Raw genomic sequence first — 27,046 nt, forward strand, 5'->3', positions numbered from 1 at the left:
CAAGTAACCCCATGGCATTGCTAGACAGTGGGGAAAGCTGAAAGGCATTTTATTCTGCGCAGATACTGGGTGTAAGCAGGTAAACAGAAGATCGGGCAAAATTATGGCAAGGCTTTTTTCTGGTCTGTTGGGACCACACTGTGATAACTCTATATTGCTGGCCTCAGAAAGACTCGTGGTGTTCTGCTGCTTCTAGCTAAAAAATTAATAATGAAAACTGCCTGGTAGATAGGCCACCTGTCACAGAGACCTGGAGCTGTGAGATGAGAATCTGAATCAAACTGGAGATGCTTTCCCCACAAAGCAAATAAATATTTTTGAAATATTTTTTCTTTTAAATAAATTTTTGGTTTTATAACTGCCTTCAGAAATGCAAACAAAAGCAATAAAATATTCAGCTGTGTATTTGGCTGCCTTAGGAGCTAATAATTGTGCCTGATGCACATTTTTCTGTTGCCCTTTTTCTGCATTTTCCTTGAAATAAGCTTTTGAAACCTGAATCTAGAAAAGACTTCTATTGTGGCAAAAAAAAATAATATGTTATATTCAGCCACTTCTTCCATTTACTTAATCTAAGCCTGCTTCTATTTGATGGCATTTTCCCAATATTTTTGTCACTGTGAGTTGGAAACTGCTTATTTCAAGATTTTGCTGAGTTCAGAGTTTCAGTATCAGAACCACGGAATCCTGCTGAAATAGTATGGATGATATTTGTCCACAAAACTGTAAGAGGACATTCTACAAAAACAAAATAGCAGGTCATTTAATTCAATATAATCTGATTGTAGCAAACCATGAGATTCACTGCTGTTAGGTTCAGATAAAAGTCAATATTTTAAAGCTGTTCATGTGAAAGCAAACACTCAGCTTTTGAGCAGCTTGGGCAAGGTACCTGATAATGTCCTTGCTCCATTTTTCTTCCACTTCCCATCTAAAAACTGGAGGTATTGTCAGTTATGTTTATAACAAAGAACTACAATTTTTCCAAGAAGAGTGCTAAGTACTTATAAAAATATAAGATTTATAAGTAAGTAAAATAAACACTTATCCCATAACCAAAAAGTAATTATCTGAAAATGCTAATTTTATCATTTAGAAAGCAGTAAGTAAACAATTTAATAAATCATGAGAAAGTACTCTTGCAATGAATACAAATGTGGCTTTTTTATGTACAAACTTCCATTTCAGTAATACACAGAAATGGCACACAGAGGATTAGGGGATTTACTTTTTCCCAGACTAACACCACTTACGGATGTAGCTGGACACGCTGTGCTCACAGCTATCCCACAGTTTTGCACCTTGAACTTAGCACTTGACCAAATCAGTGCTGTGGGACACAACAAACTCCTCCATTACAATTCTGCCAAGTCTGGGAAGGACTCAAAACCCAGACTGCATTAGGTGCTGTAGACACACGTATGTCTAATTTCTTGAAAAAATCACATCTCCACCCATTATCCACTTCTCATCATGTTAAGTAGCCCATCTCCAGCAGTATAATGTGCAGACTGATGCTATTAGAGCTCATCCACTGATTAAGTGATCTGATAAACGGAAAAAATATCATTCATTGCAGGACATTCAGAAGAACTTGGCACCACTCCATGATACTTGGATCCATGAGACCCACTACATGATGGCATTACGCTGCGTTTTCCCCTGCCACCCCTCATAGTCCAGCATCCTCACAGGGATGCTGGACATGCCCCCAGCACCAGCCTTCTTCCCGAAGGCCACACGCTCCTACTTACTTTATTTGCTGGGTTCGTTTCTAGATGCCAATTTCCACAAACAGGGCTGGAAATTGCTCTGGGCCCTTGCAGTGGGAGCAGCTGCCCCCTAGCTCCCCGGAGCCCAGCAGCAAGAACCAGAGCAGGCAGCAGGCACGTGGGGCTGAGCCTCCTGCGCGCCCCTGTCCACACAGCTCGAGCTGGTGGGCTGGGATCTGTTCCCTAGATTAATTCTCGGCATGCTTGCTACAGAATAACATTAACAAGAAATGCTTAGCCTGTCTCATAAGGCCCAACGTAATTGTTCATTTTAATGAATAAAGTAACTCGATATCTGCGTGTAATTTAAACATCGTCGCTTCTTTTCTCACCACCACAAACATTTCTGTAATAAGCTATTTGTTCTGAACTAAATTGTTTCATGCAATGTTTGATTAAAATAAAAATCAGTACAAAAATAATTACATTACTGATAATTAACCTACTCAGGAAAAAGAGCCCTGTTCCCCAACAGGACATTTGTACCAATCGTGCCGTTAATTTCCCAGCCATACCAGAAACCAGTTGCGGAGCACTGCGCCCCGATTTATTGCTGCCTCGCAGATTGCTTTCAGGCTCCAGTCACTAAGTCAGCAGTTCAAACAGTTTCTGTATATTCAACTTCCCAGATAGCAATATTTGCATGACTTAGCTCTTAGGGCTTAGCTATTAATGTCTTGTAATTAGTTTTTCAATCCCGGGCTTTAACATGATAACAGTTTTAAGCTAAGAATATGTCAATAACACACAGTCAACAAAGCCTCCTGCAAAATATCAACTAAAATCCCTTAAACAGATAACTGCAGTGATAAGCCAAACTACCAGAGAAAGACATGAACCTACTCCAATACTTGCCCAGGCATGGCAAATGCAGTGTTTAACCCATACTGTAACTTTTCTTGTTAGCTCCACTCCTGCCCAGGGCTGACAGAAAGGCCTGGTGACTCTGTGCATCACCCCGTGTGTTAAATCCCCCTGCTCTGGTGCTAGCTCTTGCCACCTGGAGTAGGGGCACCTGGTATTTGGGTGCAGCATAAAAATCTGCATAGCACCTGCATTGCATTTTATGTGACATGTTCAACTACTTCTGATTTAAGTTCCAACTAAAATCATCATTTTTGTTTCTAATCCGTAGCACCTTTTTGGTGGTCTCATAATAAGCAGATCTTAACCTACATAGACTGATTTATTTTCCTCTTTCCTTTTCTGCTCATACTGTCTGTTTAGCTTAATATTTGTCATCATTTTCCACCGACCTCACCTGCTTTGAGAGCAGCAGATGCCAGTTCCACTGAGCACTTGTAATAACTTCTTTAATGAGCACCAAAGGCTATTTGTTCTACATTAAACCAAGGACATTTTTAGCACAACACTGATTTAGAGAAAAATGCTTAATCTACAATTTTTGCAATAACGCTTATTATCATACATTCCTGTTGACACACAATAAAACTGAAAATTAATTATTTTAATGGTTTTATATCTGACTACAGCCTTGTGTTGTCTCCTCAGTAATGGAAGGGGAAGGACCATGCATCTTCAGTATTCATCCCGCAGTCCCTGCATTTTTAAATTAAAAAAGAACATATTCTTCCAAATGTACATTTATAATACACAGTGCTTATCTATTTAAGTTGATAGCTTAAAGCAAATCTATCTTCCGAAAGTAGAAGCAATCTAAGAGAATTTTTCATCCCGAAGTGGCTTACAATTAGTTTCTGTACTCAGCCCCCAGCCCGGGGCTTGGAATGATGGGGTGTTTTGGGGGGGCTCCATGTTGATGCCAGTTGTGTTATACCTGAAGTTTCACCTCCAGAATATTTCATTGTCAAAATTTTCAAAACATAACCAAGTCTAACACTCTTCTTCCATATTTCACGAAATAGGCCAAGCTCACTTTAATATTTTAGATGCAGAAAGTAACAGCTCCCATGTGGGGAGCAGCACTGCGCAGAGCAGGTCTCACTGGCAGAACTCACAAACGACAGATTTCAGCCTGAAAAACCTCCCAGTTGTCCCACTGCTCACAACCTGCACTTTTGCCAACTCCTGATGTTCCTGTGGCCATATATAAGGAGATAAAATGCTGCTTAATTAAAGGAGCAATTTACAGCTTGTCTGGCTCCTAACTGGGACAATGAAAGCAGGTTACAAACATAGCTGCCTGGACTACTTTACACATTTTATACCCTTTGGCATAAGCTAGCTTGTCCTTCAGTGTCATGGCCTTTAACAAAGCACAGCTAAAGACGAGGCCTGGCACCCTGATGGAGGAGAGCACAGACGGTGGCACCGGCATGGCCCCCGCGACTGCAGGTGGGCAGCGACCGCACTGGGTGCAGCTGTCCTGAGCATACCATGCTGGACCCAGGTCATAACAGCTGTACACGCCACAGCACAAACCAGAGAAGGGAAAGATGCAGGATTTCATTTCAAAGCGAGGTGTCCCAGTTACATACTCATGTAAGAGAAGCTGTTCAATATTTTACAGTTCTGTCGGAAAGCGCCTCAGCAAAGTTCCCTTCAATCACAGCTTTTTGCTTTCTTCTGCTTGTTAGGATGGTTGGACACATTCACAAGGATCTAATTTCAAATATAGCCACGCTGCAGCTAGAATGAAAATAAGAAACTTAAAAGTCATGAGGTATGCAATAAATAATTAGGTAAGGCTACCTTACACATGACTCTTGACAAAGACAGATAAAATGGTCCACCTGACTCCCGCACTGTTTTCCACCCAAAGATCTCAAAGTGGCACACGGATGCAGCAGTACGTGCTAAGTAGGACGAAGGAAGTTCTGCAGCTGGTATAATGAAGCCACGGCAGAGGGAGATGAAAGCCAAGGCAGCAGTGCACAGAGTTTCAGTACGTGCCCAAGGACTCTAACAGACCTTCCCTGCGTATTTGAAGTTTTGTACTTGCTCTGTGCCTGTCCTAGAAATCAAGACCAAAGGGATTCATTGTGCAGGATTACAAGAATCCCTCGATCCAAACTACCAAAGCACCTAAAATATAGATTGATATTGGGTCAAAGTAATTGCTCAGATATTTAAGTGAACAGCTAGAAATCAAATGCTCATTTCTAACACTTTCATAACACTCAGCAATTAGCAAGTTTAAGTCCCAAATAACAAGACTGGATGACAGTGGTATCTAGAAACAAATCCAGAAATTCTGACTTTTTTTCCCAAGACTCATTTCCTGAGTTATTTTTCATGGTAGAACCAAGAGTTGACCTTACTCAGGTTTTGAGAAAAGGATTATCCCTTGATGCTTATTTATCTCTGCTTATGAGCTAATAACTTCTTTTTCTGTTATTTACGGTTCTGAAAAAAGAATGCAGCTGATATATTACTTTCAAAATGGAAAGGGTAATAACTAGAGATGTACCAAATGGCATGTGTGAGATTTGGATAGCATTTATCTTAAAGTGCCTGCCAACTCAGAATGCTTTAGTTTATTTATCGTACTAATTCCCAAGCCAATTCAAAGACCAGTATTTGCTAGTCAAATTATTTGGTCCTGGTCTTCCATTTTTAAAGAATCAGCATCAATGGTACAGTAATTTTCTCATCATGGCTAGCATGCATGGCATAATGACACAGGGGCTTGGGAAGCAAGATGAAAGATATACAAAATTCTGAGTGAAACTCAGCACCTTTAGGCCTCGGTTGGATTGCTGCAGCATTAGTAATACTATTAAATTATCTTGCTCAGGTTATATTCAGTCAATCAGTCCCAACCACTGTAACTGGTACACAGAAAATTAGGGCTGGCTGATGGGACTTTAATTAAGCTTTGCCTGGGGCAACTCTTCCATTAAGGCTGCAGTCACAGCTCACTGAAACGGGACCAGGGAAGGAAAAGGGAAATGATGTGGCTGGTGACAGGCAGTCACTGAGCGGGTGATGGGTGAATGCTGGCACCTGGTGCGCTACTGCTTTGAAAGCTACACGGGATGCTGGGTTGGTCTGGGTGTGGAAAAATACAGGCCTTCCAATTGCATCAATAATGTTTCTGTCTTCCTGAAGTTCCATTAAAATTCTGTAAAATAAGTTCCACTAAAATTCTGCAAATAAACTCAGAGCTTTGTTTCCTACGTTAATCAAGCCAAACTTAGGAATTTTGTGCCTCATCACATTTCAGAGTATTAAATTAGCAGTAAAGCAACAAATTACCTTTTCCCCTCCCACCATCCTCTTTCACCTCTCTGGGAAAAAAAAAAATCAAATAAATAAAAGGTGACTGGAAGCAATCACTTATGCTGTCCAGCTAAGCACCCGAAATATTTAACTGCCATCGGAGCACGTCCTTTCCAGTACAGGGGTTCTTGCTCCCCGCTCCGCCCCAGCAGCATGGAAGGCATTACAGTCACAGAGGCATTCCAAATCCAGGAGAACAGACTGTACTGCCTTTTGCAGTTGTTTTTCTGAAAGAAAAATGGACCCAAAGCTCTGCTTTTGCCAAGGGAGGTGGAATTCCATACTACGTATTTTACTTCACCAGCCTGTCTAAATGACAGGCAGTGCAAGAATGGAACAAAATATCTAATTATAGGCACAATTTCTAGCTACCACTGGGAGCTGGATGCTCAGATGCTACATTTAATGGTCAAATACACATCCTCTATGCCATTAAAAGGTGCAATTAACAAGTAAACAAGCTTGTTTCATGGGAATCATTTAATGCAGCACTTTCATATTAAAAGTACATTTTCAGATGAGTGGAAGAAGAAACAAACAAACAAACAGTGAAAACAAAGCAAATAAAATTTGAGGAAAAGCCTTTTTTAAGTGCAGGCTAAAGACTCTTCTCAGCTCTTTATTTGGGGCCATTATTGCCTACCACGCAAACAATTAGCCTGAGGCACATTAAAATGCACGCTATATATCCAATGGTATAGTCTTGCTGCAAACCACATCAATTTTCTATGTAAGTCAGTATTCAGGGACATTTTAAAAATGATTATTTTTGACCTACTCAATGCATGAACTCCTTTGGAAACCTTTATAATTTGCTTAATTGTTGGAAACTCTAAGGGCCGTTCACATGGTCCTGGTGTGGGCAGAGCTTTCTAAAACCCTTTACAGAATTTCTTATTCCCCTCTAAATAAAACAAGTGCAATATTATGCAATCATCATAATTACATTCTGCTATCCTTGGCACGTGCATCTGTATGGTTTTAAAATTTCATTTTAGAGAACACAGCTGGATTGTGTTTTAAGGCTACAAAACAGCATTAAGCCAATTGTTCTCATATCTGTTAATACAATACCCTAAAATATCGTACGTGCAAACCCAGTAAATAAAAATGGAAACAAAACAGCCGATTTCCAGGATGTCACTTGAGAACACCAGTCCTCATCTGCTGAGGATCTGCCAAACATACAAAGTTAAAGCTGAGATCAAATGCCTGTAAGCCTGCGTAGTACTCCTACTTCCAGGTTCTGCATACGAAGAGCACATCTTCTCTGCAACCAAGGCAAAGAGTAAAACCTTGCTGCCCTTTGCATTAGGCTACACCATTACCTGCACCTCACCAGGTGCTTTCTCCCGAAGAGCTGAGCGAGCAGCCCTCCGAGAGGACTCTTTCACCCAGTGCAAGTCCCACAAGTTCACAATGGATCTAAGAAGATAACTTTATTACCTGGCAGGTAACTGCAAAATCTGAAGTGCTCACTGGCTGTTGTACAACTCATGGTGCCTGGCCTCCTGCTCAGAGCAGCAGTGGCACTGACACAGGGTTTGCCTCTACACGCCTGGATGAAGTTCTCCGAATGCAACAAGACACATCTGTCACTGAAAACATCTTTCCATTTTCAGGTATTGGAAAAGAATACTAAATCCTCAATAACCCATCAACTGGCATTATTACTACTGCCAAAAGCAAGCAAAACTCATAATTATCCATAGAAATCCCAGGAAAGTATTTGCTCTTAAACATCTTTGCTGGCAAAAGTACAGAAGACTTGCAAAAAGGGATTTAAGAAGTGATGTGCAGGAGCAAAAACATCACCTATTTTAAAAATACAAGTTATTTATTTTTTGACCTTCTATTTCTCACCTTACTTGCTCTCAGAGCAAGTCTGACTGCCCACAGGCTCCTGTACATTTAAGAGAACACCACAAGATGAGGCAAATTCTGAAGTCAAGAAGTTGTCTGATACATATATTTTTTTTTCCATTACAGCTTTTATGAGCTCCTTATTGTTATTATCATTTTCCCTCGATCTTTGAAAAGATATGTGCTATATCTTAGATATTCTCTCAGCTTGGTTTCTCTTAGCATTTATATCCTTATAAGCATTTTACCTTGTGACATTCTTAGACCTGGAAGAAAATTATACTGATGCTCAGTGTCGCCAGAAGCTGATACAGCTTAATACACTTTGCTTTGCCTAAAGGTAGCACAGCTCATGCAGTATACATTACAACCTAGGCAAAATGGGTCAGTAACAAAGAAAAAATGACATTTCACACCTTTAATTCCAAGTCTGAGTTAGTTTTCAGAGTGAGATGTAACATTTAACTATTGCCTTCCTACTTTTATATAGCAAAAATCTAAATGGAAAGCTCGAATCACTGAATAACCTTTTGTTTAAAATACTTTTCTTGTGAATTTCAAGTATGTCAGGTAACAACCAGGAAAGGGTCCTCACTGGCCTGAGCCTCCTCACGTGGGGGTTATTCTCTAGTTCTGCAGACGGAGGTGACCGGGAGGTGCAGCTATTCATTCCGTTATGCTATTTATGCCAACCCCATCAAAGCCTTCTAAAGTTCACGTTCTCTCTATTTAATCTGTACCAAAAAATGATGCTCTGGCAGGGTTCCTCATTCCCTTCTCATGAGCTCTCACTGCAGGACAGCTGCACAGGACTGCTAGGAGGTGGCAGCAGCACACACTCAGGCTGCTTGCTGATGTGACTGGGCCCAGCCCTCAGCTTCCTACCACATGTGCATGGACTTTAACACTGTCAGCACCACACTGCTCCCCAAAAATTCTGGTTCACTTTGGCACAGGTGTATTAGGGAAACCTGGGGGACACACCTGTGAGATTCTCTGGATTACAACACGCACTGACTTTTCTTTGAAGAATGCGTGGGCACTTAATGACAACCTGCAACAAATTGTTTAGCTCTCTTCTGTCATACAGAATAAGCCGTGCTTGATTCACATAGTTACCAGCACATATTTCCAGGTTTTGCCCTCATCTGGATGAAAGTTATTTACATCAGCAGTTTCTAAGCCTAATGCATCAAAGCTACCTGCGGTATTGCAGTCTGTACTGCAGCCCATACTGTGGCCCACCTCGGTTCCATCCCGTGAGCAGACCAAGCCGCACTGTGGCCACGGCTCCAGAGCAGGGCTGGCAGGACTGGGGCCCACTGCTGGCTCCTGCACATTTCAGGCACCAGATCTGGAATCACTGAGGACTGAGGAATAAGCATATGGCCATTCAGCGGGCCAGTGGCTTGAAAAATTCCCTTCCAGTTGGCTGAGAGAAAATTAATTCCGCAAGTTAAGATAATTAAAGGTGTTTGTGCCGGTCGTGGTTGACATGAGCAAGGAAAGATCAGAGGATTTAATAACAGAACAAAATAAACAACATTTATCATTAGTATGTACATTATAGCGATTGACATGTTGGGCACGGTGAACTGTCTCACCAAAACATGTAATTAGGATGTATTTTAGCAACACACCGATATAGTTACTCACCTTTGCATTTCTGACCAGATCACACCCAATTTGGCTGAAGGTGCAGTGAAGGCTGAGCTCACAAAGCCCAGCTACAGCTAGGAATTTTGAAAACAGGCTGCAGACCTTTCTGGGATGACTTTGCATTTAGCAGTGCTTACCCTGTGAATTAATTCCCATAAAACCAGGCACCTGTGGCCTCACAAGTGAGACTACTGCCAGATTTTATGCACTGGCTATGTGATGCAATGCTAAAAAGCAGAGGGAGAAACAGGACCAGGGTCAGGAAAGCAGAATAGAAATGCTACTGGGGAGGAGAGCTTCAGGTAGTTTTACCTCATCTAAATGAAGTCTAAATGGTGAAAGATTTTATTATTAGTTGTAGTTTTTATTTATTTTTAAATATAACATAAAACTAACTATTTTTAGATACAATATTTCCAAAGTATGCCTCGAGAAAATATAGAATGCCTTGCATTTAGGTGTTATGGAACATAGCCCCAGTTCAGGATCAGAACTAAGGGCAGTTTCAGTTCATCAGGAATGGCACAGACTGAGTAACGCTGCTATAAGGAAGAACAGCCCAGATGAAGTTACTTCCTGAAAATGTAATGAGGCACTGGTCACTGAAATAATTCATATTTTTTCAGCTATTAGGAAGCCACTTATTTCTGAATACAATCACATCTCTGTATATGTCAACATACTATAACGTAGAGTTAATTAAATCTAAGGCTTTAGCCAATTTCATTAAAAATGTAAATTGTGGTAATTTTCAGCAAGTGTCTGCCTCAGCTGAAAGCTTAAGGTTCTGCAGTGACACATGAAAACAAAACATACTAATCATACTTAATACTTAAAATCTTAATTTTCAATAGCACCCCGACCTCATTTGCTGAATTTGCGTAATGAGTCTGTCTGACACCTGAATAATGTATCTCTCCTGTCAACCCATCATCTCACAAGATTTCAGTCTGCAGGCTGTAATATAGATGCATCATCTTTGTACCAGCTACTCATTACCGTCTGTAACAGGAATGGGAAATGACACTACAAGGGCCAGTTTATGTGACAATAGCTGAAATGAGAAAGGAAATTGATACCAATTTCTATCCATCTTGTCGCAATCTTTAAAGCATGATTTTAAGCTCAGTTGCATGTTGCAAACCAACAGAAATCTTATGGATTCTATACGACAAAGGGCTGTGCACGTATATCCAACCACCCGTATAGACACACATAAATGCATATAAACACTTTTTATATGTTTGCAAATAGGTTTTGCAATTATGTATCACATACGTGCAGGAGCTAGTCCTGATAATGCTATCGTAACTGTGCTTTCAGTTGCACACAAATTTACTCAGGTGAAATTAAGCTCAAGTTTTCTGGGTTGTGAAAGGTCATATTTCTATTTTTAAATTTCAGATAAACTACTTAAAAAAAATAGGTCAAATACATTCTTTTTAAAATGTATGAAAATCCTCAAAACTAACCTAAATCACTGGTGGTGGAACTCTCATCCCTTGCTATTTGAAGCAAAAACTTCTAACTGGCCAGATATGTGCCCTTTTGCTCCCCTTCCACCAGAACTGGTGAAATCCCAGGCTTCCAGAGAACTGAAATTTGCATATGCTCCAGAAAGACATGTCTTTTGCTGTAAAATATTCTGCAAAATACATCTGCTCTGAACATGCTCTACTGCAAGCAAAAACAAAACACAGAAAACAATGAAAAGAAATTTCAACACATTATTTTAGAAAAATGCCATCTGTTGGCAGAATACTGCTGAGCATCAAGCTTCACTGAATAGCTGCTTGGATCCAATTGCTGTTCTGGATATTTTACCAAAAATATCAGGTACGTATAGGTCTCTCAGCAGAAGGTTAGACATTTAATTACTCTTTTCATTAGCTTGCTATTCATAACATTTATTTTCAAATTCTGTAACAGAGACGTTTTCGGATTAGTCTGAGCACAAGTAGCTTCAATAGTTGGTGAAGTGTGTAGGATCTGCATAAATTGCACAGATGATTATGAAGTTACTTAATATATTTCTATTTGTGGGGAAAAAAAAGAATCACAGCGTAGAAATTGCATCATCTTTGGCAGTTGCTTGCTTTGCAATCCTCCCGTTAGGCCAGGGACAGCTCCCTGTTCCTTCCCTGGCTTCTCTTGCTGTAGGGTGAAAGCTGACCTGTGAGCTTGAAGCACCTTGTTTGCTCTGAGACCAGAGACACTGAGGTACATGAATGTGACTTTTTCTAAAACAAGACTGATTTTTTTCCCCTGTCTTTCTGTTTCTCTAAAATACTGGCCTGAACCTACAGTGAAGAAAATAACCTAGCATAGCTATTTCCCCAAGGAGGAGGGAGTTATTAATAAGCACGGAGTGATTTCCTTTGCACTATATAACATGAGCCAGGATTTATAAGGAGTTAGATCTGTGTAATGTACATGTTTATGGAACCATATTGATAATTATCAATACTATTAATCTTCTAAGCACTTGTTTAGAAAGATTGCAGCAATGTATCACTTATTGCTGGAGGAAATTATAAAAAGAGCTAGGAATTGCCAAGCAGCCAGCCTTCCTGACTCTGCACACAAAAGGCTCCATTTAAGTGGCAGTCACGTTTCAAGCTGTACACTGCTTAATGTTACTGAACAATTTACAATTCAGGGGCACATCTCTAAAACAATACCGATCTTTTTTTTGTTGTTGTTCAGCTCTGCACACAGTGTTTAGGCATCTTTAATATGTTTTTGTTTCTATTTCCAAACAAATTAGAGACATTTTAATTTAATCTGGAGCTAACAGTCAACCTCTCCTGATGCTCTGCAAGAGAAACGTATTTCAGGTTAAAGCTACTTGAATCCCCTCTAACACAGTAACAGCAGTAAGGACAACGTTTTCCACCATTGCTCTTTATCATTTGAGGATGCGCTTTCCTCAGTCATCCTGAAAATGTGCTGCAGCCTCAGATCAGCACCCAGGCAACCCAGTGGCACCTTTACGAGCCATAGCGCTGAGCTGGAAGAGCACACCCGACGAGCTGGAGATGTCAACACAATTAAAACAACACGATGCAGCCTATGCAAACAATAATAGCCTAGAAGCACAGTGTTAATTAGAAGAACTGGAAGAAAATGTTAGCTGCTCTAGGAAGACACCTCTCTCTAATGACAGATAAATAGGTCTCCTGTAACCACTTCCCTGCTCACCAGGACAAGCTTGGAGGTGAAGCAGAGCCTCCTGCCCACTGCCGTGCCCCAGGCTGTGGGAGGACAGCACAAGAGCAGCACAGCTCAGCCGGGTGCCTGCCACACATCAGAGCCAAGAGCACTTCCCGCACGGAGAATGTTCAGCCAAGACCTTCAGTCTTCTGTGCAGGGCCTCGGTACCCCCACAGCTCATTTGGTCCTAGATCATGGAGCTGGATAGCACTCCTGTGCAAGAGCCCAAGCTCTGGGGATGGGTCTCTCCAGCCTGCTCTTGGAGCAGCCTTGATGGCGCTGCACAGCCAAACCTGGACCGAGCCACTCAACAAACTGCACACTTTGAGCAACCTTGGTGTTTAATGAACCCCCAAAAGCTCGACAATAGCAAATAGGAAATCAGGGTAGAGGTGGAACAAAAGGGCCCAAACTGGCTTTTTTGTCAAATGGATATCTGCCACTCACTTCAATGCAAGAGACTGACCCAGTATGCCTGCTTGTTCAAATCTGACAGCAGTCTACTTTCTGGTCAATACCCTTGTGTAAACTACATCTTTAACTGTAATTATTAACAGCAGGATTAGTTTTACTTAAATTTGCTTTCTGCGCATCTGTTGGGAATTCCTAAATTTTGCTATAATTTCCATACAAAATTTGAAGGAAGTGGAACATATGCACATACTGTCTGCCCAGCCATCTGTCTGCGCCAACTTCCTTTCTCATAACTTTTGAACTCGCAGAACTTGCTGGCCAATTTGAAATGTATTTGATACAAGCAGAGGTTTCTGAAGGATGTGTCTGCAGTGGATAGTTAGAAGAAAGACCCACCTGCACTGAACTTCTCTCTCCCCCTTCGGTTCGGCCTGCCAGCCGACCAGCTGGCGTATGTATAATTCAAAGACAGCCACAATACAGGCTGTTGCTTGCACAGCAAATGATATAGGAGTGTGGGAGGGAGTTCAGGCACTGCAGAGAAACTGTGGAGACAAGTATGGGAAGGAGTCACAGGGAACATGATAGAGAATGCTGCTGTGGTAGAGTATGAAGAAGACAAATCCTTGGAAAAGCAAGATTCAACAGTTTCACAGGGATTTTTTCCTACTACATTTGTGTTTTGACAGTTCAAGGATTTGCAGAGGTTTGTATATGAAAACATAAAACAGGGACCTGCTGAGTTAACTCTGTATAGAGAAAGAAGCAATACCACCAAATTTCCCATGAGAATGCCCAGCTCCTGTAGGAGTGATCCATTTCTGTCTCCTTCAGGCACATCAGTGCCTCCAGGAGGGATGTGTTGTCCTCTTCAGGTACCTCAAAGCACTGCAAGTTGCATTTGTAGAAGTCAGCCAGGTAACACAGCTGGTCAGCCAACCTCTTGCATTTCTATTGCAATATTAATATTAATATTTCTATTCCCTTCTATTGGGCAACCTCTACGTGCTTTACAGAGTAACAAATAAAGGCAGACATTATCACATCCTTTGTTTCTCTTCTGTTGGTATTAAAGAAATGAGAATTGGGATAATATCCTGAAGTGTTAGCCCCACATAATTACTAAAGGCAAATTGTACCCTTCAGCAGTTTTTCCTGGGACATATTTAATAGCAGCTATTATTTTGTTTAGCTATTTTAGTGCATCCTTGACTTCTCTAAACTCCACAGTTTTCTTTGTGATTGTAAGAAAATACATGCAGGGATTGTCATAGCAATATTAATCCCCTGGGGATTCTGGTGAGAAACTAGGACCCGTAAGTGAGTAGAAGGGAAGTTACTGAGCCAGCCTCAACTATTGACTTAACACTGTAGCCATGGGGATATGAGGGTGAGGAAAGCAAGCATTTTATGGAAACATTTAGCACAACATCAGGAATACAAATTAAACTCCATTAATTTAGTTTTAAATTTTAATGAATCTGGGTGTGTAGTTTATATAAAGATTTATTTAATAAATTATTAATATTTTTGCTAAAAGAATTGTAAATTATAAGTTAATATAGAAGTTTGTCTCAAATTGAGCATCACAACGTGAAACCCACAGAAATAGCATTCCCTTCCCTTTCCCTGCACCCACTCCCCACAGGAAACCCAGCTGTGGGGCTGGCAAGGAGCCAGGATGGGCACTGCCAGACCAGAGCTGGAGAAGGACCTGGTACAACCCCAGGAGGAGCTTGGACCAAAACCAGAAAACCCTTTCGTAGGAATTGGTATTTCTTCAGCAATTTGCAAAACAGTCAAATTGAACGGAAAGTATTGTCTTTGTGCTTTAGTGTCTATCTACGAGGGGTCAAAGAGCTATATGGTTAAACTGGCACATCTTCTCCAGGTATATGAGGCTCAAGTAACTTGCACAAAATCAGGCAGAAAGCCTGAACCAAGACCTACACAGGCCTAGGCCACAAGCCTGTCACAGAGCATCCTTGCGTGGATGGAGCTGGCAAGAGTTCCCAAAGAGTTTCCAGCTTCCTCAGCTAACAGTCATATTTGTTTCTTCTGGGCAACATTGAAGCGTCTACTGAATCTTTGATCACTTATTCTTACATCCTTGTTTTTATTTTTATTTCTTTTTCCCCTCTTTTTGCTCATCATTACAAAAGGTACATCTTGTTCATACAGATATCTTTTGCTTGAAAGTAGTACAGGAAAGGCGAGTCATCCAAAAAATACATAGTTTTAGCTTTCCTAAAACTAGAGAAACTGAAGACCATCTACAAACGGTTTCAAACAGCAAGGCATTACTGGTTGATTTTCCAAGCTGACAACTAGGGACTTTGGACATGCAGAAGTAATAAAAGTTGCATGACTGCCTAATGTCCCTATTCATCTGAGGGGCTTTGGTATTCACAGCACAGAGAAAAGGTTGTAGAACAAAATAAAAGATGACACAATGCAAAAAATAAAGTACTATGTAGCTGCAAAGAAATGGTAAAGATTAAGTTTTGCATGGTGGAAAAAAATAAAATGACCATTTAGTGACTGCCACTGAAAGAAAACAAACAAACAAAAAAGTAAAGAATAGAAAGGACTCACATTGAGCTGGAGATCATCTGTCCACTGGCCAACGAGGCGGTATCCTGGGGTGCTGGTGTTGGTGGTGTGGTACTGGAAGATGTCATAGCGTCCTGGTGCATCACCATTTTTGTTAAACATCACTGGAGTGCCAGCACTACCTGGGGGAAGGAAACGAGACAAAATCCAACCAAAAAAAAAAAAAATAAAATAAAATAGCCAAAGCTTTACGATAGCTATTTTATTTAGTCAAGGTTGAGAGTTTTCAGACTGGCAATGTATTTCAGGCAAAGGTTATCTATCACCCCAACCACCTAAACCAGATACTTTTGGACATGGTGGAATAATCTTAGCCCTCTTCTGGTGATTAATTACCACTGCCCAAACCCACTGACTGAAAATAAAACAGGGCAAAGCTAAATCAGCCTTACTTCACTCAAGCTTTGCACACAGCAAGAAATATCAGAAGGCTTTTCTTCCTGCCCTCCAGCCTCCCTTCCCATCTCTCTTTCCTTAGGGAGTTCTTTAGTGAAAATCACGCCTGTGAATGGAGCCTCTAAATGATTTTTTTTCCCCCCAGAAAACGTTCCATCTGCTTCTGAGAGATACTGCTGTCAGAAGTCAGCCCAGGTCTAGTGAATCTTGACTGGCATCCAGAAATAGCTTCCTCCTCCACAATATGTTCTTATGCCTGTAATCAGCATGCGGTTGGGATGGAAAAGCACAGACAAAACTACAGGAAGGCCGTTCCTTGGGTGCTCCCTTATGTGGGTCGCGTGATTCTGACACAGGCTGAGAAGTGTCTTGGTCAGGAGCTGTTCAGGATCATGATGCTGAATTAGCTTTATCTGCCACATACCAAGGTAACTACACGTAATGTGTGATGAAATGCAGGGCAAGCAGCAAGGCAAGGATCCCCCCACCCTTCCTCCACACCTGGTGCTGAGCAGAGCCAGCCTCAGCTCTGATCACTCGGTGATGGCACAAACCATTCCTGGTCCTAAGACAGGCAAGTGCTCACCAGGGCAGCTGCATTTTAATTACCATGCCATTAGATGTGAATCTTTTCCTAAATGAGAATTCAAGTCACTGCTGCACTTCCTCAGCAATCTAGGTGAAAACTTCGGGGCTGACATTTATTTTGAGATGCATTAAAATAGGTTTCAGGGTGGTAGAGTAATATTGTGTCAAGATTGAAGATTATGACAATGCTCCAGTATCTCTATATTCAAAGCTTCCTCCCTCTGTGTAACACTTTTTTTTCCCCTAAAGCAATGAAAAATCTCTCCTGTAGTAGCACTGAACTTTAAGATTATGGTTTTCTTCATGATTCCCATTCTTCATTGAATTCCAGTGAGCAAAAGAAGATTTGAGGGAGTAAATTAGCATAGATTCTGCTCCAGCCCTGGTAGATTTTTTCCTGCCCATCCTGCAAGCCTCCAAGATCAGATATAGACTCAGCTGAAAGACTAGCTCAGAAAATCTTCCACTGAAATCTCTCCTCCCAGGTTCCTTATGAGCACAAGGCCAATATTTAATTGTCATTACAGATTAATGTAGCCAGAATACACTTACAGTGAAAACACTTAGAAGGAATAAGGAGGACTGGCTGTAATTCCTTGGCTCATACTAAAAGTCAGCACAAATGGTAAATGGGATTTAGCTAATCATGGCTTTTAAAAGGTTGTATATTATTAGTTAAGCTTTTTTTTTTTTTTTTTTTTTCCTTTTCTTTCCTTTTTTTTTTCTTCTCTCTCTCTTTTTTTTTTTTTTTTTTTTTTTTTTTTTTTTTTTTTTTTTTTTTTCCCTTTCCTGACCACAGAACTGACAAAAAGGAAAGTACAATTCAAAGTCTAGGAGCTCAAGCGCCGCTCCCAAAACGCACCTCAGACATTTGTGGCTGCCCCTCTCAGTCCCATTCTGACCAAAAGCCAGCCTGGACACGAAGAAGTGATCACAACTGCACATCATATTACTGTGCTCTGGGGAAGCAGTAAAACTCTGGGTAGGTTACTGCCAGTTGTTTGTGCAGCTGCATGCAGACAGCCTTTAGGGCCTATTTTAAATGTCAGCATTTAACAGCAGTTGTGGGCTTGGGTGCTGCAGGTCTGCAGCCAGCACCACCCAGCATCAGGTGCTGGGTCACCTCCCCAGCTCAGCTCCCTGGGACACCAGCCTTATGCATGGATACTTGATAGTCAGCAGGAAATGCCTGTTGCTGTTTTCAGGTTTGTCACCATTTATGCTTTAAAATTTTACAGGAAAAAAGTCTCTGAAAAGTCAGGGATCGGCAGGGAAGGCGACTAGCTATAGAACCACAAAGAACTGTGATAATCTCAGGTCAGAGTTCAAGCAGAGGCTTCCCATTTTCCAGCTTTGAAGTTGGAGTAATTGGACTCCCAGCCAAGGATCTGCTTCATAAGTGCAAACCTTCTTTAACCTTTGTGTGGGCTCTGGTGCATGTTTCAGTGCTCTTTCTGCAGGGACCCTGCCACTTCTGTCCTGGTTAAAAATTGTTCCAGCATTTCAGTCTCTCCTTGCAGCTCCACTTCTTTGTGCACTCAGGAAAATAATACGTATGTAGGAAAGCCTCATTGCAGAGACGAAAGGATTTTCAAAAATGATCCTATTTATTATTTGACTTCTTGATCTTATAATTATTGTAATATATGGTTGATGAGTTGTTTTTATTTTCCTTCTGCTAGGATTTGTATGAGCTTTGTTACAGCTCCAGCAAGCACTTCAGAAACTGAGTAGTAGCCTGCAGGCTGCAGCTTCTTGCTCCTTCAGAGGCTGTGACAATTTAATTCATCTTCAGTTCCCAACAAATAATCTGTCCTCGCACTACACAGATGGGGAGTACATAACACACATTCACCTGCAGGATGCATTTGAAAAAAAACACACAGGATCGGACTGAATTTGTATGAATTCAATCTCTTAATCACCACAAGATGAGAAATGAATTAACAGGAGGAGGACAGGGTGCTAGCCAGGTGTGACTAGCTAAGGTGTTTCTTTATTATTCAGTTCATGCTGACTGCAGCTTAAGGACCCAAAGGGCTCACAAGTAACAAAGCCTTTACCTTTTTCACTGGGGACACTCTGCACCACTTTGCACGGTGAGATTTTCAGCATCTCACTGCATGAGCACTTGGGGTTTTAAATTTTCCCTATTTTGGGGCTTTTTGTTCTCAAGATAATGTGACAAGATCAAAATTCATACTGAGCTCCTAGTACAAATCCAGTCTCTTCATTAAAGATTGCTTGAGCTCTTTCTGCATGAATGTCATTACCTGTGCAAGGAAAAGGCTCCAGAAGCAGGTACATGCAGGGTGGCTCCAGCTGCACAGTCACAAAGAAATCTATTACATCTAAAGAGGATCTTGAGCTCATGGGCTCACAATGCTTGAAAATGGGCTCCATTTTTCCCTCTCTGGCTCACAATTTGTGCGAAACACTCCCACTGTTCTACTCTGTTTTTACTGCAGATTGAGGTAGAAGACTAGTAGGAACAGGATTTTAAGCACAGACTAACTGATGTTTTCCATCCCTGTCCCCAAGAAGAATTCAATGGCTGCACTGGTGACCCAGAGAAGGGCAGGGTAAGGGCAAGGTTAAAATGGAGACAGCTGAAGCAAGCCCAGTAGCCCAGCTGCAGTGTGACAGCCGAGGAACATGTGGGCACCAGCATCCCCAGAGTTCCCCGGTTTCATCGAAACAGCACTACACCACCCAGACCTGCAGAAGCCTCTCGCACAGCTTCTTCTATTCCCGCATCCCTCTGCATTTTTCTGGCTGGCTGGCGAGTTGTATGATGGTTTTTTATCCTGTGCCCCTGGGATGGCTGAATCAACCCACAGCAACTCTGGGAATTTACTTTTATATGACATGGAAAAGCAGCAGGATCCACAAAACCTCCCTCCATAGTCACAGGAACCAGCCCCAAAAGGCTTGCAGCTGAACACTGCACACGGGTGTGCAAACCCATGAGCAATCAGGCACTCTGAATGTGAAAAGAAAAGGCTAAACTACACACCTGGATACCAAACCTTAAAGGAAGTGATTCTTTTCCCATTGGAAATGGCTAAGGCTAGATGGCCATGAGAGATTTAAAAGTTTTAAAACTGTTTTCACTTAGTCATTTGCTTTTTTTCCATTGGAGGGAAGGAGAATGGTAATTTCAAGTCCCTGTGCTGGATGTGAGTTACATGTGTACAAGCAAAGAAAAACACCATATGGCCATGTAAATCAATCAGAAATGGAGAAAAAAAAAAGTCAACTTTTAAAATCCTGACCAAAAAAACCCCAAACCAGAAATAAGCAAAACAAAGTCAGAATAAACCAATTCTTGGAGCTAGGCAGTAGGCAAAATTAACTGGGCACCCAGTCTCTCAAATTATTTCTCAGCTCTGTTAAAATAACTAGATGGATATTCAACATCTGTATATGCAAGAACTCTCTAATGATGATCCATGACCTGTCCTCCAGCACTAAAACTGACATGGCATGATGCTTTAAATAATGCTGTGCTTCTATATGAGTTTGTCCTATGGGAAAGAAAAAACAAAACCAAAAAACTTCCGCAATGAGGAAGGTAGAAGAACTCTTCAGGCCTTCTCAGATTATTCATCTCAAAATTTGCTCCTGGCTGTAGTTAACACCACTGCTTCAAGGAAGGAAATTACAATCTCCTGATATTCACCTTGCTTTTCATAGGGTTGTTTATACAGGAATGAAAAAATGTCCTTGGCACAAGCGACCAAACTTGATCATGAAATACCATCTGTGTGCATACTGTTCAGTCTCTCAGGTCCTGTTGGTTGTGTGTGAGCTTTAAATTTATTAATAAAAATGTTTATTACTAGATTATGGCAAGAAACACCTCTGCACACTGTCCAAAGAGGATACAAAGCTTTCACAAACTCTTCTTCCGAGGCAGCGACACCTCTGGCTACCTCCCATGTTTCAAAAGGATATTTTTTCAGTGCTTTCCTAAATCTATTTTACATATATATTTGGAGGTCTAACTTCTGGTTGAATCTCAGATCTCTAACCTTATACAGAAATAGGACAGAGCAGTCAGAGCTCCTGGTATGTACATTAGCAAGGTTTATGATGGGGAAATAACATTAGGTTTGTAATGCTACCTCTGAAAGTGATCTACTCTGCTGTCTCTAGTTGGAGGTGAGTGTTAGTTAATGAAACTAATAAAATTACAGTAAAACATACAGAGGCAGAGAAATTTTGCTAATATTTAGGCCTGGTTCATACAGTGCAATGCAGAGAAAAATAAATGAAAGCCCAATGTGCTGTATGAAACTTAGGGCTGGTATTGCAACCGCCACTGCCCCCTTGGAAGGAGTTGACAGATATGTGATAAGCAAAGAGAAAGTTGCCCCATCCTCATTCTTGGGATGTTTCATCTCCTCTAAATACTTAGCAGAGGAATGAAGGCTGGAGTAACTGTTCTGTCTAAATTATAGTTCAAATTCTGCAAACGGACCTGTGCTTTATCAGCCCCCTTCTCTTGAGCATGGAACTAAGTTGGGCTCAGGGTACCAGAATTTCCCCCAGTTAGTTTTCTCCAAGTAGAGGAAACAATATAGAGAAATGGGCGTAACAAAGACAAACTTAGGCATTTACTTAGCTATTTCTCCCCTAGGAAATGACAGGCTTTGGAAGGCAACAATTTCTCTCTCTGTGCTGGAGTAGCCTATTTGCCTTGGCTAAAACATGTTTTCAAATAGACACTAAATAAACACAGTCTTCTGCCACAAACTCTAGAAAAGCTATTAAAAAAAAGCATTAATCTGAACTGAATGAAGTGAAATTAAATGAAAAAAAAAAGAAAAGACAGATGAGTCAATAGGCTACCGAGGAAGCAGTCTCTCAGCTCACCGTTGAAGTTAACGCTGCGAATGTACTTGAGCAGCTTTTTGCCTCCCGCATGCTCCATTTCGGGGCAGACCCCCGGGTAGTCGGCACAGAGGTCCTTGTTCATGTGGTGGAGCGCGTGCGCCATGGCGTACACGGCATCGATCACGAACTGCACCTTCCCCTCCTGCTCATAGTGCGAGTCTTTGCCAATTCGCTCCTGCCCTGCACGTTAGAGACACACACACACAGAGGACAGTAAGGAGCAGTACTTGCCTGATGCCAGGTACAAATGAACCCTCTTGGGGCCCATTTAAGAAATGTGTTGTAGGCAATACAATGCAAAACTTCAAGTTATGATTTTACTAATTAAAACAAACAAAAGTCACCTTTCTTTCTTCATATTAGAATCATCAACACTTCTTAAGTTATTTTACCATAATCCAGAGAAACAAATCCTCCCATAATCACAAACTCAAAACCGTAACCCACTGGGACCATCTCAGAGAGACAGAGAAAACACCAGGCTCTGCACGCTCCCAAAGTACGTCTTTGAAAGAAGAAAGCATTTAAAATAAAGCACAGCTGGTATTTTAAAGTCTAATGTTTTGTTCTGTTTCAAATCCCAGTCTCTAATTGAAAGACAGAGCCAGATTGAGGGAAGAAAGAATCACTTCAGATGCAACCAAAGGGGTGCTCAGGAGAATCGAGCACACATGCCTGCTATTCACGTACCGTAGGGAAGCTCAGTATGTTTGTGTTAACTATGCACCCCTCTTCCCCAGACCTGCAGAGACTGAAACGTCCTTTAGAATCCACTGATTGCTTTTAAAATATTTTAGCAGCTGAGGACTTAAGGAATCCAAGCCCTTAATGCAATCTGAACTGCAACTGGGGGAAAGCAGTGCTTTGAAAGTCATTTCTTTATCACCGCAGCACCCAGCATGGTAGAAAGCACAAACCCTCAGTGATATTCTCATCCAATGGGCCAATGCATAAAAAGCCTGAGAGAGGGGAAGCATTTTGCAGATGGAACATGGGAATGCAGAAATTAAACCACAGAGACCCAAAAAAACTCTATAGCAGCGACAAAGGTGAATGTCATACTTTAAGTAACATGTTTGTGCCCAAAACATTCACTCTCGGACTTGAGATGAAAGCATCACGTGGTGATGTGATGGTAAGACCAGGTGATAAGACAGCTTTCTTGTTTTTATTGTTGTAGGAGCAGATAACCAGGTGCCTCTGCAATTAATTAGCAAACCAAATGGTATTTTCAGAATCTAAAACAATTCACAATGGGTTAAGAATTGTGACTTTTTTTTTCCTGAATTGTCTGCTAGAACCTCATCTTACCTTGGCTGAGTAACACCAGCATAGATCAATCTGTCCAGCTGCCAAACTTGTGATTATACTTACCTATCTCACCAGGGTTTTGTGAAACATAATTACTGCTCATTAAGTGTTCTGAGCTGCATCAATGAAAGCAGCAGAAGTGCAATCTATTATTTTCCACGTGGGCACTGCAGCCCACTTGTTCCACCTGCAGCATGACACTTTCCAACCTCACATCAGCCCTGATCTCCCTCCCGCAGTACTGGTAGGTCTGGGTACTGCCAGCAGCACTAAGAGATTACCCTCAGAATCATCTTGCAGATATTTTAGGGACTTTCAAAGTGAGTGTTCACTTGGGGGATAGAAATGGGAAAGATGCCATTGTAACATCCTTAATTAGAAATAGGGACCAGTGAATTTAAATTAGCTGATTGATACCAATCAGAAAAGGAAATCAAGTTGTTAATGACTGAGAACTAATGATTTTAGCAGAGGCAAGAAGCCCATTTTCCTGTTGCTGCTAGTATGTTTGCATCTCTGCCTCCCATGCTACTGAACTACAGCTTTACTGGAGCAGAGCTTTGCGTCCTGAGCACCTCCCCGCAGAGCAGTGCCGTGTTCTCACACAGCCAGCACCAGGCAGCAGCTCACATCCTCTGCACCATGCCTTCCTGTCCTGGAGACACTGAAGGACTAGACACCCAAAATTGACCTACATTGCCAGAAACCCATCAGTCCCAACAATCTTTTTTTCCTTCTTTGAGTGTAGGTGTGGTGGGCCAGAATTATTAACAAGCAGAGATCACCACCTTCTTACAGAGATACACAAGAAATATCTAAACCTGTCCAAAAGAGTGATGTGGCTGAAAGTAAGCAAAAATATAACCCCCTATACGAACACGTTTAATTATCTACACCTTTTCACATTCATAGGTTCACTCCCTAATTACCATACTGCAGCACTGAAGTCTCAGACTACCAACCTAGCAATTTGGGTCGACATTCCCTCTACCAAAGCCTTTTAATTTTAAATTTCAACTACAATGCTGGAAACATTGAAATACTGCAAATAATTCAGCAGGGTGAGAGCTTCCAGCCTGTGAAGATTCACATACTGTCCTTTTCATTATTTGACTCCCCTCTCATTGATTACAGACCTTATTACATTTCCAGGCCCTGACAGGCAAAATGCTTTTAAGTGGTTTCAGCTCAGCTACATAACCAAATTAGCAATGCAACAGAAATGCATGCCAAGGGAAGAGAATCTAGGATTTAAATTCTGCACACAAACAATACTGATTAGGCATATTAAGTTCCAGAAGCACAGCTGAATACACAGCAGAAAGAAAACCTTTAGCAGTGAAGGTAACTGTACAAGAAACCTGAGCAAGATCCACTTAAAAGACAAAAAAAAAAAAAAAAAAAAAAAAAAAAAGAGCTACGTTAACAATTTCAAAGCACAAAAATCAAAGAAATTAACTAGATTTGAAAAACTTAATTGAATTTCCAGTAACGAGAATTGCCTCTACTGAAAATAGCCATTTAACTGAGTATTAAACATCCATGATTTGTGTCCAGTCAAGTTAGGGAGTCAAACACAACTACCCACCCAGAAAGGCAGGCATGAATTTCATTATACAATTAGAGAACTTACATGAAAAAGAGTATACTATCGTTCTTACAAGCACAGATTGAATTATGTTTTAAAGAAAAGGACTTCAGTGCAATTAGTTTGGCCTAAATTTGATCTAGCAAAAATCAAAAAACAAAACAAAAACACCTTCAAATCAATAGCCATGTTTTACATGTCAAATAGCCTTCAGGCTTTATTACTAAAAAAAAAATATCCAAATTAATGGGCTTTCTAGTGTTTCCTCTAGTTCACACCAAACTAACATCACAGTAAGGCAGCAAGCAGCAAGTCAGGCCCAAGGTCTGCTCTCCAACAGGACGGGCAGAATTTTAACATTTAATTTTCCAATTTCAGCATTATTTTGGCAAGTATTTTGCTGTCTTTATCTGCAGAAAGTTACACCCTGTGCTTTAGGAATAGCTGCTGTGTATATGACTGTAAACAAATTCAATTATTAATTATTCTTGGAAGAGAAAGAAATCCACAGAAGCCATTAGCTTCTTGCAGACAAAAGCAGCCGTACCAGCAGCTTCAGCACTGATGAACTCAGGTGTTGGGTGCAGCAAGAAACAGTGACGACTCGTGATCAGAAGACACCAAGCAGCACAGAAGGGAAACAAAGTTCATTTGCACTGTGATGTGCAAGTCTTCTGTTCTTTGTGTCCCTGTTCCTTAAAGCACGCTTAAAAAAACCCAACATGCTAACTTAGTGATCTTCAGGAGCCACGTAATAACATTATTTTCTTCAACAATGAAGTAGCTGACACCTGAGACACATGCACACAAAGTGATTTCAAGAGAATGCACTTTTGTACCATGGATTTGAAATGAAGTACCTTGGGATGTCAGGAGAAGGAAGAAACACAAAAGCAATTTATTGACACGAGCATTTTTTGCTTCCAAAAGATCTGTTTGAAGGTGATGACAAATAATTTAACCTCACTTCCCACTAGAGTCTCAAGTGCTCATCATTGTGATTCCTAAGAGACTGAACAGCTTTGGTCTCCTGCTTCAGGCAAATCTTCACAAGAGAAAAATACTGCAACAAAGGGGGTGAGGGGAACAACAGAGCAGCAAGAATACGGTGATGAAGAAGTCCTCTCACACGATCTCCTTCAGATGACAGAAATGAAAGGAGTTTAAGAACTCCTGGTCATACTTTTTGCACAGCCACAAACGCAAGGCTTAATGCTTCCTTGCGCAGGAAGTGAGATGAGAGCTTGGTTTTTCACGTTGTCTCCTTCACTTGAGTTTTCTGGACTCTTCACTGATACTCACGAATGTAGGGGATACGATGTGAAGTGTAAATAGCATTGCAAGGACTTTTTTATGACACACAATTCATACAATGGACAGACATCAAAATCCCAATTCTTCAGTGCTTATATCAGATGAATGGAGGCATCAGCTTATTTTCTGGAGGATTAAACACATTCTCAAAGGAATTTATGTAATAATACTGCTGAGGACCCGGTGACAGCCATCATTAACAAGAGACAGAAGTTAAAGGCTGCGGGATGCTCGCAGTGTTGAGCAAGCAGCCATTACTTGTACAACTCAGAATTCAGCAGCTGGCTCAGTGCTGGCAGAAAAACATGCACTCTTCACACGACAGCACATTTAGCAGCCTGAGGCCTGTGAGCAAAGGGATGGCCGTGCTGCAGCACCTGAAGGACCAGGCCTTAGCTTTATGTGCCCATACTTGCTGTTCCCTAATGGCACTGAGGCTTCAGTGCACAGAGCTCAGCCAGTGCAGCTGCTGCTGTGCTTGTGCCTCTCCAGAAACTGGCACAACAGCACAGCAAGCAGATCCATCTTAACAGACAAGTACCTACACCCAGGGCTCTCCAGAACAGGATCAGAGCTATTACTCCTCTGATATTCGCACGCGGCACAGGCACTGCTGTACACACAGAAGCTGTAAAATCTTGAGGCTTCTCCAAATAAGATCTTTATTTGAAAGTAGCTGAATACTAGAGCTTGAGAAAAGCTAACAATATGCTAGAGTAAATATTGTAATTTAAACATGAGGAGTATGACAATCAGGACTCTTTGCAATATAATCCATGTATTGTCTTTTTACAAAGAAATACAAGATCCAATAATACTGCTATGTAGTTACAGTCGTCTATCCGGCCCATCCTAATTCAGAAGATCTCATTATAGACAAAAGCCTTTATCTCAACACCATCAATTCAATCCCCATGGAGTTTGTTGGGGAAATCAGATGAACTTTCAAGTTTCTACTTCTAACTGAACAATGTCTTTCCGTGCTAGGAGAAAACATCAGCCCAAACATCACCTGCATGCGATGGTGAGTGGCATAAGGGAGGGTCCGGGCAGCAGCACAGCCCTGGACAAGAGAGCACCCTCCCTTGTGCTGGTGCACCCCATTTGTGCCTTATTGCCATGTCTCCAGCTCCTCCTCTGTAACGTCCCAGATCCACACAGCTGTACTGCCTCGTGTAGCTCTGACAGGGAGAGGTAACAAGTGGAAATTAGA

At 41.3% G+C, this 27,046-nt stretch overlaps 1 protein-coding gene across 2 annotated transcripts in view; it reads right to left on the bottom strand.

The window, feature by feature from the left end:
* Positions 1–27,046, bottom strand: part of GRM7 (glutamate metabotropic receptor 7) — a gene marked incomplete at its 3' end in the record, with an annotated part of 262,405 nt that overhangs the window by 60,669 nt on the left and 174,690 nt on the right. For both annotated transcript variants that reach the window (XM_082767793.1, XM_082767792.1), the window contains exons 6-7: positions 21,600–21,800; positions 15,720–15,859 (exon numbers count right to left, since the gene is read on the bottom strand). In XM_082767793.1, the coding sequence (XP_082623919.1) occupies positions 15,720–15,859; positions 21,600–21,800 (341 nt within the window). The remainder of the gene's footprint in view (positions 1–15,719; positions 15,860–21,599; positions 21,801–27,046) is intronic.

Source organism: Aythya marila, assembly GCF_965140915.1.
Source record: "Aythya marila genome assembly, chromosome: 10".
Taxonomy (NCBI): Eukaryota; Metazoa; Chordata; class Aves; order Anseriformes; family Anatidae; genus Aythya; species Aythya marila.